This window comes from Hevea brasiliensis, chromosome 7 (assembly GCF_030052815.1).
Source record: "Hevea brasiliensis isolate MT/VB/25A 57/8 chromosome 7, ASM3005281v1, whole genome shotgun sequence".
In the NCBI taxonomy this organism is placed as follows: Eukaryota; Viridiplantae; Streptophyta; class Magnoliopsida; order Malpighiales; family Euphorbiaceae; genus Hevea; species Hevea brasiliensis.
Window position 1 is genome coordinate 72928350 of NC_079499.1, and position 10415 is coordinate 72938764.

The window sequence follows — 10415 nt, forward strand, 5'->3', positions numbered from 1 at the left end:
GTTGTTAAGAATATGATTGACAATATTTCTAGCACAAAGTATCATAAATTTGTTCACAATCGAGGATACTTCACAAAGGACATGACTTATCCAGAAGATTATAATCACGTTTGTTCTCAAGGTATTTATATGAGATATAAATAAGATGGAGTGGTGAGTCTGATGCCACACAACAAACATGATAGGCACTTATACATGATAAGTAGGTCGAACCAGTGACGCTTATGACAAGCACATGGAGTTTACTCTTGTCAATGCATTGTCATATATCATATCAGTGCATATAATCTTTAGACCTGAGATAACATAGTTATCTTGTATATAGGTGGTTTGAGTTTGATATTGCTTTTATACTTATATCGCGTATGGGTATATGTCTAGAAGGTTGCACGGGGTCCAGGAAGTTATACGGGGTGAGTTACATGGCTCGTGTAATGTTTTTAGCACTGTATTCTCCACGTTTTGACCTCCAAATCTCTTCCAAACTCGTCTTTGATTCCAGAACCACATAAAAACACCTGATAAAATATAAAAATCAATGAATTGAGTTGGATTAACATGTTTTCTAAAATAATAATGAAAACATATAAAAATAAATATAAAAGGATATTAAATGCTAACAAAATGCAATGCATGTTAACCTTAAGTGTCTATATAATTTGATGCAATCAGGTAAGAAAGAATTCTAATGATATTAAGAGTTAATATTATTTCTTATTGCCAATAAGTAATGAGCCTAATAAGTCACACATCTACACAAGCTAATCACCATTTAAAATGTGATTTAATTGATTAATTAAAGAGTTTAATTAATTAATTAAAGAGGTTTGGTTTGCAATAAGATTGCAAAGTCCCTAGCATGACTTGAAATTAAATCTAAGTTATTAGATGTATAATATAAATTAAATTTATATTTAATTTGATTAAATATGAATTTAATTATGAGAAATTAATTAATGGAGATTAATTAATTAATTAATTTATATTTGATATAAATTGATTTAAAGAGGAGAAATTATAATTTTGGGTTGAGAACTCAAATTAAAGAGTAAGGGCAAATTGGTCTTTTCACATGGTGACATGTGGCACCATGAGATAGTGACATATGGCACCATATGATCTTGCCACTTGTCTTCCTTTGATGGAAGACTACATGTTATGATTTAAATAGAGCTTGCCACATGGCTTCATAGGATTAAATCAAATAATAAGAAGGTGGGATCTTGTGGTGACATGTGGCAAGGGAGTTAGGGTTTGACCTAAGTATATAAAGGGACCTTATAAAGAAAAATCAGCCCACCTCTCTTTTCTCTCTAATGTTGGATGGCAACATGGTGTGACCATCTCGTCTCTTCTTTTCTCACTTGATTCAAAGAAAAATCCCTTGTGTTCTTTGAGTTAGAATTGCTAGAAAAGGTTTCTAGTGTCCTAAATATCCATTAACCTTCACTAAAGCACTAAACCCCATCTTCAAGTGGTTGGCAAAGCTTGAGAGACAAAGTTTGGGGCAGCCATAGTTGCTTCTTAGTGTGCTTGTGGTGGACAAGCTGGAGGGATAACATTTGGGGTCCTAAGAGCATCCTAAGATTGCATGTAATACCCCTATATTCAGTAGTGCGTTCTACTGTTCCGGTGATCAGTGTCTGTCCGGACAACTAAAATGCCTGGAACTACATTTAAATGTTAGTAAGGAGACATGAAATAATGAAATACAATGGAAGAAAATACAAGAAAAAATAAGAGCAATGAAATGTAACTAAGTTAAATGAGCCAAACCTGTAGCGATGGGTGACCGCACTAGGAATTTGCGGCGAGGACCGTTGTCTAGCCTTGGATCACGGGAAACGCTGGAAAATATTTTTAAGACTTAAATAAATATCTATTGAGGTATAAATGATATTAGAAATATCAAAGAAAAATTAATTACTTAGTACAAAGAAAAAAAAAATTGAGAAACTGACAAAAATCGGTGTTACCGAAAAATCGAAAATACAAACTGAATAGGGGCATTTTGGTCATTTGACACCTAGAGTGGACTTTTGACCTAAATGTCCATTAAAAATAAGTAAAATTAAATTTTAAAAATCACAAAAAAAAAGAAATTATGTATAAAAGGTAATTAGGAAGAAATTAAGGGTTGTAATTGAAATTAACTAAAAAGGATGATTATAATGTTAATAAGGAATTAGTGGAGCACTATGGGATTACATAAATTCACTAATAGACATGTGTATAACTATTCACCATCTTTTTCCTTCAATTTCATTCTTGGCCGAATGAAACTTCCTCCCAAAGTCCACCATTAACGTCCACCTTTAAGCTCTCTCTCACCATGATCCAAGCTTCCATTTTTTAAAGTTTCTTCATTAAAGTTGGAGTACACATCTTAGGCAACATTTTGGGAGCAAGAAAGGAAAGTTTTGATGGAGTTTTGAGAAAGTTCACAAGAGGTAATTATCCATTTCTTTTTCCTTTCTTAAGTAAACTTGATTCCCATGTTGAGGTGAGTTTAATGATGAAGAAAATTTAAGAATTTGATGAGTTATTGAAGTGTACCATTGAAAGGTAAGTGGTTTGTTCTTATATGAATTTGATGGGTAATGAAGTTAATTAGAGTGCTTAAATGTATAAGAGTTTGATTTTTATGTATATGTGTGAATTGTGAATGTAAAGTGAGATCACATGTTGAAATTGGGAAGCTTAATGTATGAACAATTTGGGCAGCCTTATGGTGAAGTTGGAAGTGTTTAAATTCATGAAAGGTTTGTTGAATTATGGTACTAAAAGTGGCAGCATATGTATGTGATTTAGTAGAGAATGAATATGAAATTTGATGATGAAAGTTATGTGTAATGGTTAGGAGTATTATGTGTATATGTTGTTATAAATAGACTTTGTAATTTAGGAATTATATTTGGTGTACTTAAAGTCATTGTATTATGCCCAAAGTACCTATAAAATGAAGTGATAAATGGTTGTTGTATGATACAAATACAGAATTTGGTTTGGGAATGAAGTATTGTTAGTTGAATGTGTGAATGTTTAAGGCTTCAAAAATATGTTAAGGGCAGAATGTTTTTAGGCTATAAATGGAATTGTGTGACTCCAATTGGTATGAGGCCAATTGAAGGTGAAACTAGGCACAAAATGTGTCAATTTTCATGAAGAAAGCCTACCTAAATTCGGTCCAGAAAGTGACATGAAAATTGACCAAATCCGGATTAGTGACATTGCAAACTTGAAAATTGACCATTTGAACAACAGTCAATATTTTGGCCATAACTCACTCAAAACAGGTCCAAATGACCTGAAATTTATACCATGAAAATCTTAGACACAGAGCTACAACTCTTATGAAGACATTAAAACTCAGAAATGACCATAAACAAGTCAAAATGCTTGCACAATTTTGGGTATAAAAACTGCTAGAATCAAAAATGACCTAAAAATGACCTAAGTTTGCCATTTTAGTGCAATTTGTCCAGCAATAGTAAAATGACCATAACTTGGTCTAGTAAACTCCAAATGACCTAAAATTTGTGGCAAAAGTCCACTAAGACATAGACCTACAAGTTTGTAATTCTGACCAGAACCCAGAAACTGAGGGAACTAGGTCAACCGGCTAGGTCAAAACAGCATACCAAAATCCGATAAATTGCAATAAAATGCAATACACTTGAAAATGAAATTGATAACATATACCAACACTTGAGGACTATAAAATGTGATATATTGGTAACATTAAAATTAATTCGCCTAGTGTGCATTAAAGGTCAACGTTATAGGTTGACTAATGAAAGGAGTAGTATCAATAAAATTTAATTATGGAACCTTATGATTAGAAACAATTTAACTGAGTATTGAAACACTTTAAATTGTGTGTTTCAGTTGAAAAGGATATTGAAGAGCATAAGGAACATTGAGTTAAGACCAAGAGGCTACTCATCCGAGGTCTGTGCACAATACTTTTTATATTCACTGCTTTACCAGAAAATTTATTTGGAGAAATGAGTTATGAATAATTTTTTATTGTTTTGGCTTTAGGAATTTTATTTGGAAATTATTGTGTTGCTTACTTTGCAAATGGAAATTTTGAGTTAAAATATGATTTGTGGTTGTATGAAATATTTAAATATTATGATTTGAAATTGTTTTGGTTCACACTTGGCATGGCAATATTACTATGTTCCTCCTCCATTTATGGGGTGAGTATGACTATATTCCTCCCTCTTTGACTTGCCAGTCTGAGGTGAGTATGGATGAGCTCTCATTAGCTAGCTAGCCACCTCCCTCATTGATTTCGATTAATGGGGTGAGTATGCCTTGTCGTGGTGTACAACACGGCATGTTTGGAAAAGTTTGTCATGACTTAAGTTGTATTATTGATTGGCAACACTGTGTTATTCAATTGTTTGATCAAATTTGTGTTATATGAGCTTTGAAAATTGTGACATGAAATTGTGAATTATTTGAATTGTAAATTATCAATAAAAGTTTTATATACTGCATTTTAAATTGTTATTGTACACCACTGAGTAAATTTTACTCAGCGATAGCTTTTTCATTGCTGTCGCAGGTAGACAGACAGATAGAGCAGCAGAGTAGGCTGCTTGTGACTTCCCTTTGGGATTTTGCTAGGTATATTGAGTATACCACTTCATTGTAAATATTATTGTAATGTATGTGAACTGTATGTATATATTGTACTTGGTCTTGAGCAGTTGTAAAATAAATTTGTAAATCATTTTGGCCTGTAAAAATGTTGTACTATGATTTTCTTATCTCAACTTTGAAGCTACTGAAAGTGATGTTGAATTGAGTTTGACTTATGTTTGAGAAATTGATTTGTGTTGAGCCATATTAGAGTATGGGACTGAAACAAATATATTGGAAGTGTTTTCTATAGATTTTTGAAGAACTGTTTTGCTCAAAATACAGATGGCACTCTGCCGAATTTTATAAAATTTGTGGCTATTTCAGACCTAATGTGTGATATAACTTCGATTAAAAAGTTTTAAAACCTGTCAAAGGTGCTCGCCACTTTAAAAAGAAGAAAGAAATTGTTTAAAATCCCTTGTAGTGTATTTAATGGGTTACTGGTAAGCGAAGTATGGTAATTCATTAGGTGTACTACAAGATCATGTTACATCTTATGGAGGCGTAGGGTGTGACATTGCATCAATTGTGCATCAAGAGATTAGTACCTAAAAATTCCTCTTTTAGTTAGGGTTTAATTGAATTAAATGTTAATTCATAATCTTTAATGGCAAATGAAATTTTAATGCATGCTAAAATATGTTTTGGTATGTAATTAGGCATTGGAAATTGATTAGGTTCATAAGACACTTTGTATGGTGCATGTAACCTTAGAAATAATTTTTGAAATTTAAGGTTCTAATGCATAACAATCACACTTCCACTCCTTCAATACTTTGGGCAAATTAGTATTATTAAGCACTTATAGTTTTATTATTTCATGCTATGTACTATTAAGGGTTCATAACATATTGTTATTTTACTTCATGTACTATCTATGCTTTATACTATTTTCATGTCACATTGTAGTGGGAAAGTAGGTCTCACATACCTATTTCGTGTAATTTAGCCTGTAGTGACTTATTAGGGATAAGTCCTTACTAAAAACAATTTAATTCAAGAACCTTTCTTTAGGTTCCGTTTTACTGTTTTGATTTTACATATCAAATTGAGCAATTTGTGGCTACTGTTTAGCCCCATTTCCTTCATGAAAGTTGTTCTTCTATGTCTTATTTTTATTTTTCTTTTTGAATCATGTCATTTGGATGTGTATAACTCAAGTTATAGTCAAATAACCATAACTAGGTCAATTCTAAATTCTGGTTCTTTTAACTGGGCAGTTTTGGTTCCGAATTATACCAATTTATTTGAACAGGTTCTAGCAACATTTAGGCCTAGTGTTCTTCATAGGATATGTTGCCTTATGTCATATGGTCACTCAAAATTTCTAGTTGTAATTTTTCAAGTCATATAGAATTAATTATAGCCACATTATTGGACTAGACTTAAGTATCTTGTAGCAACAGAATTTTAATTAGGTTAGGATATTTAACCTAATATTTAAGCTTCTTACATTCATAAGTTGAAGAAAATGTCTAGAACAAAGTTGAAGATCTATTTCTTAGGTTTCCAGAATGGTATAGATCATTTCAATTGAAGATTTCTAGTGGGAGATATGCTTAAAAGACTATTCTGGATTCAATAGTCAATTATGCCAATTTCCAGATGTTATACATTATATTAACCTAGCCAATTGACCTATTTCTCTTGATCAAAGTACCAATCTTGTAGGTCTATGTCTTATTGAAATTTTGGCACAGGTTTTAGGGAATTTGGAGTTCTATGGACCAAGTTATGGCCTCTTTGCCAAAACTGGTCAAGTTTCCTTTGTTTAGCAATTCTAGGCATTTTTTATTCTCGGCAATTTTGGTAACCCAAATTGGGTAAGCAATTTAACTTGGTTAATGGCATTTCTGGGCTCTAGTGTCTTCACAAAAGTTATAGCCCTATCTCTAAGCTTTCCAATGGTATAAATTTTAGGTCATTTGGACCTGTCTAGAGTGAGTTATGCCCTAAGGAATGGACACTGTTCATTTGGTAAATTTCTGGGTTCACAATTTGGTCATCCGGATTAGGACAACTTTTAGTTCACTTTTTGCACAGAATCTGGACATGGTTTCTTCATGGAAAATGATACATTTTAGGTCTAATTTTGTCTCCAATTGGCCTCATATCAATTGGGGTCACACAAATGTAGTTAAGGCTCAAAACACACTATTTTTCAATAATTCTCAAGCTGCAAGGAAATTACACTCCCAAATTCATTCCTCCAACTCCCTTACTTCAAATAACATACATGGCACTTCTAAATATCATCAATCATCTTAATAAAATCAATTTTCAGTAGCTTAAACAAGTCTTTAATAGTCTATTCAAAGCTCTAATTCAATTGGTCAAAATCAACAACATACGCATGAAAACAATATGCTAGTATATGTAACTTTAACTATCAACTTATGATTCACTTCCACTTATCCATCAACAACATTAATAACTATTTAAATTCATGAAATTATAGATCTCTCAAGTTCCTCAAGGTTGCCAAATTGGATAGTTTCACTAAGTATTCATTAATTGTTGAAACCCTAATTCAAATTATCAACCTCAATCATATTCATGCAATTAAATCCTAATACTTATAATCACCTTAATCAACATCATTAATCACCCTTTTACATGTGTGAATTAATCAATATCCATGCTTATCAAGGCTATTGAAAATGAGGGGCTTACACAAGTCTCCAATAATCAAATCAAAACCCTAATTTAATTTGTCAACCTCACATATATACATGCAAGTGAATTATAGTACATGTAATTACTTAAATCAACATCACTACCCATCATTTACATGTAAAAAAAATTCAAGCTCCCTTAGTTGCCATGGCTGCTAAATTCAAGGGCTAACCATTTCTCATCAATTTCTTCAAATTTTCCATCATACTAACTTAATTAAACCTCAAATCAAGAATTTCAGAAGAAAATGTGAGAAATTATGCACTAATTTTTAAATGATCACTCCTCGAATTTGCCAAACTTCAATTTTACCTCTTCTAATTACTATCAATAGCTTTCTTATGATGTGGGAATTAACTTTTGTGAAGGGACTTGTGAGGATCATGGCAAGAATGGAAGAGAATGAAGCATGCATGGAGGAAATAGGAAGGTTGTGTTTCAGCCATGGATGAGAAGGTTAAATAAGATGGTGAAAGTGAGTAGAAAATTTTGCCACATTAGGCCTTTTATACTAAGTTGGTTTAATAATATAATAATCAAGGGTTTTAGTTATTTCTAAATAGCCCCACTTATCTTTCTTAAATTGCATTGCATATATTTTCATGTTTTTATGGGTTTTTCAAAATTTTTAATATCACTCATTTTAATGGATATTTAGGTCAAAAGTCAACTTTAGTTGCCAAATGATCAAAATACCCCTCTTCGGGTTATAGTTTCACTTTTTCGGTAATACCGATTGAATTTCCGCTCCGACGGTTTCTTAAATTTTTATACTATCTATTTTATTTTTATTTTCACCTTTACCAATTAATTAAATTTTCTTTGACATTTTTAATGTCATTTATACCTCGGTAAATTTTTAATTAAATCTCAGAAATTATTTTTTAGGGTTCCTTGCGATCCTGGGGTTGGCAACTGTCTACTTAGTGATTCCCCGGTATGATCTCCTATCGCTAGAACCGCAGCTCATTTAACCTAGTTACATTTCATCTCTTTATTTTTTTTTCTTTAATTTTTCTTGTATTTTCTTATTATTTATTTCATCATTTTATGTCTCCTCACTATCATTTAAGTGTAGTTCTAGACATTCTGGCTGTCCGAACATACGTTAGTCATCGGAACAGTAGAATGTACGGACCACTTAAAGTGAGGGTGTTACATTATGCCAAGTTCCTCAAAGATATTTTGTCAAAGAAAAGAAGGCTGGAGGACTATGAGACTGTTGCTCTTATGGAGGAATGCAGTGCCATATTACAGAACAAGCTGCCACCAAAACTCAAGGATCTAGGAAGCTTCTCCATACCTTGTCTTATCGGTAACATGAATATAGACAAAGCCCTTTGTGATCTAGGTGCAAGTGTGAGTGTGATGCATTTGTCAATGTGTAAGAAGCTTGATGTGGGGGAACTTAAGCCTACAACAATTTCATTACAATGGGTTGATCAATCTATGAAATACCCTGTGGGCATTCTAGAAAACATCCCTATCAAGGTGGGAAAATTTTTTATCCCAGTTGATTTTGTTGTCCTGGAAATGGAGGAAGATGTCCAAATCCCTATAATAATGGGAAGACCTTTTTTAGCAACTACTGGAGTTATTGTAAATGTTAACAATGGACTGCTGACTCTCAAGGTAGGAGATGAAGAAGTGGAGTTCAACCTGTTTAGCGCAATGAAACACAAATTTGAACCCGATGAATGCTTCAAGGTAGATATAATTGACAAGCAAGTTGAAGAGGAATTTATTAAACCACACCTAGAGGATCCTCTAAGAGCATCCATCATACACAGCCACACAACAGAGAAAGAGAACACAGAGATTGCAGCTTGTGCGCAATCCTTGATTGTAATGCCCTCGCTTTAGATAGTCTGTACATTTTACTATTCTGGTGACTAATGTCTGTTCGGACAGACAGAATGTCTAGAACTATATTTAAACTAGAGTGAGGAGTCATAAATAACTAAAATAATGATAAGAAAAATTAAGAAAAAATTTAAGAAATAAAATACAACAAAGTTAAATGAGCCGTAGCTCTAGTGATGGGTGTGTTAGTAGTATGCCCTAGAGCATATCATTCGGTATGTATCTTGTACATGTTTTATTAATTAAAAGGAATTTTCACTTTTCTGTTTAGATAATATATTTATGTGTAATAGAAATGGTCCATTGATATTTTGTTAGAAATTCTATTCTTAAGTTGTTAAGAATATGAGTGACAGTATTTCTAGCACAAAGTATCATAAATAGGTTCACAATCGAGGATACTTTATAATAAGGACATGACTTATCCAGAAAGATTATAATCATGTTTGTTCCCAAGTTATTTATATGAGATGTAAATAAGATGAAATGGTAAGTCTCATGCCATATAACAAACATGATAGGCACTTATACATGATAAGTAGGCCGAACCAGTGACATTTATGACAAGCACATGGAGTTTACTCTTGTCAATGTATTGTCATAAATCATATCAGTGCATATAATCTTTAGACCTGAGATAGCACAGTTATCTTATATTTTGAGTTTGATACTAGTTTCATACTTGTACTGCGTATGGGTATATGGGCATGTGTTGGCTCCTGCTAGTTATATATAGAGATAGGTGTTGATCAAGATGGAATCTGTTACCCTAAGTAAATAGGGATAAAATCCTAAGTTCATTTAATTGTTCTTGATGTTTCAAGTTCCTGGCCAGGGCAGATAGATTTAATCAGAAAAGAGTTTCTAATGAGAAAATCTTTTTAATCAAGAACTAGAATTAAAAGAGAACATAATATTTATAGCAAATGGGGTTTGACATAAACCATGACTCCAACTCGAATTGGGATTTTGTAATAGAGAGATTCTAGTGCATGGTAACATATGATTATAGGTTCATTTAAGGTAAACTTTATTACTGATTGGGTGGCTATGGCATGCTATGCTAGGTGTTAACCATAGTCTATGAGTTGCATAAAATGATTTAGAGAAATCATTTATGGTAAGAAAGAGATCTGATGTTATTAAGAGTTGATATCATGTCTCCTTGCCAATTAGTGATGAGCCTAGTAAGTCACACACATACACAAGTAATCACCAAA

At 32.6% G+C, this 10415-nt stretch overlaps 1 protein-coding gene across 1 annotated transcript; it reads left to right on the forward strand.

The window, feature by feature from the left end:
* Window positions 1-8652: 8652 nt before the first annotated feature.
* LOC110666669 (uncharacterized) lies at window positions 8653-9195 on the forward strand. Its single transcript, XM_021827244.2, has one exon. It carries the CDS (start codon window positions 8653-8655, stop codon window positions 9193-9195), a length of 543 nt encoding a protein of 180 aa, XP_021682936.2.
* Window positions 9196-10415: the final 1220 nt, after the last annotated feature.

Excerpts from the sequence above, each read along its gene's own strand:
- LOC110666669 (XM_021827244.2), top strand. The coding sequence starts at position 8,653 with ATGAATATAGACAAAGCCCTTTGTGATCTAGGTGCAAGTGTGAGTGTG.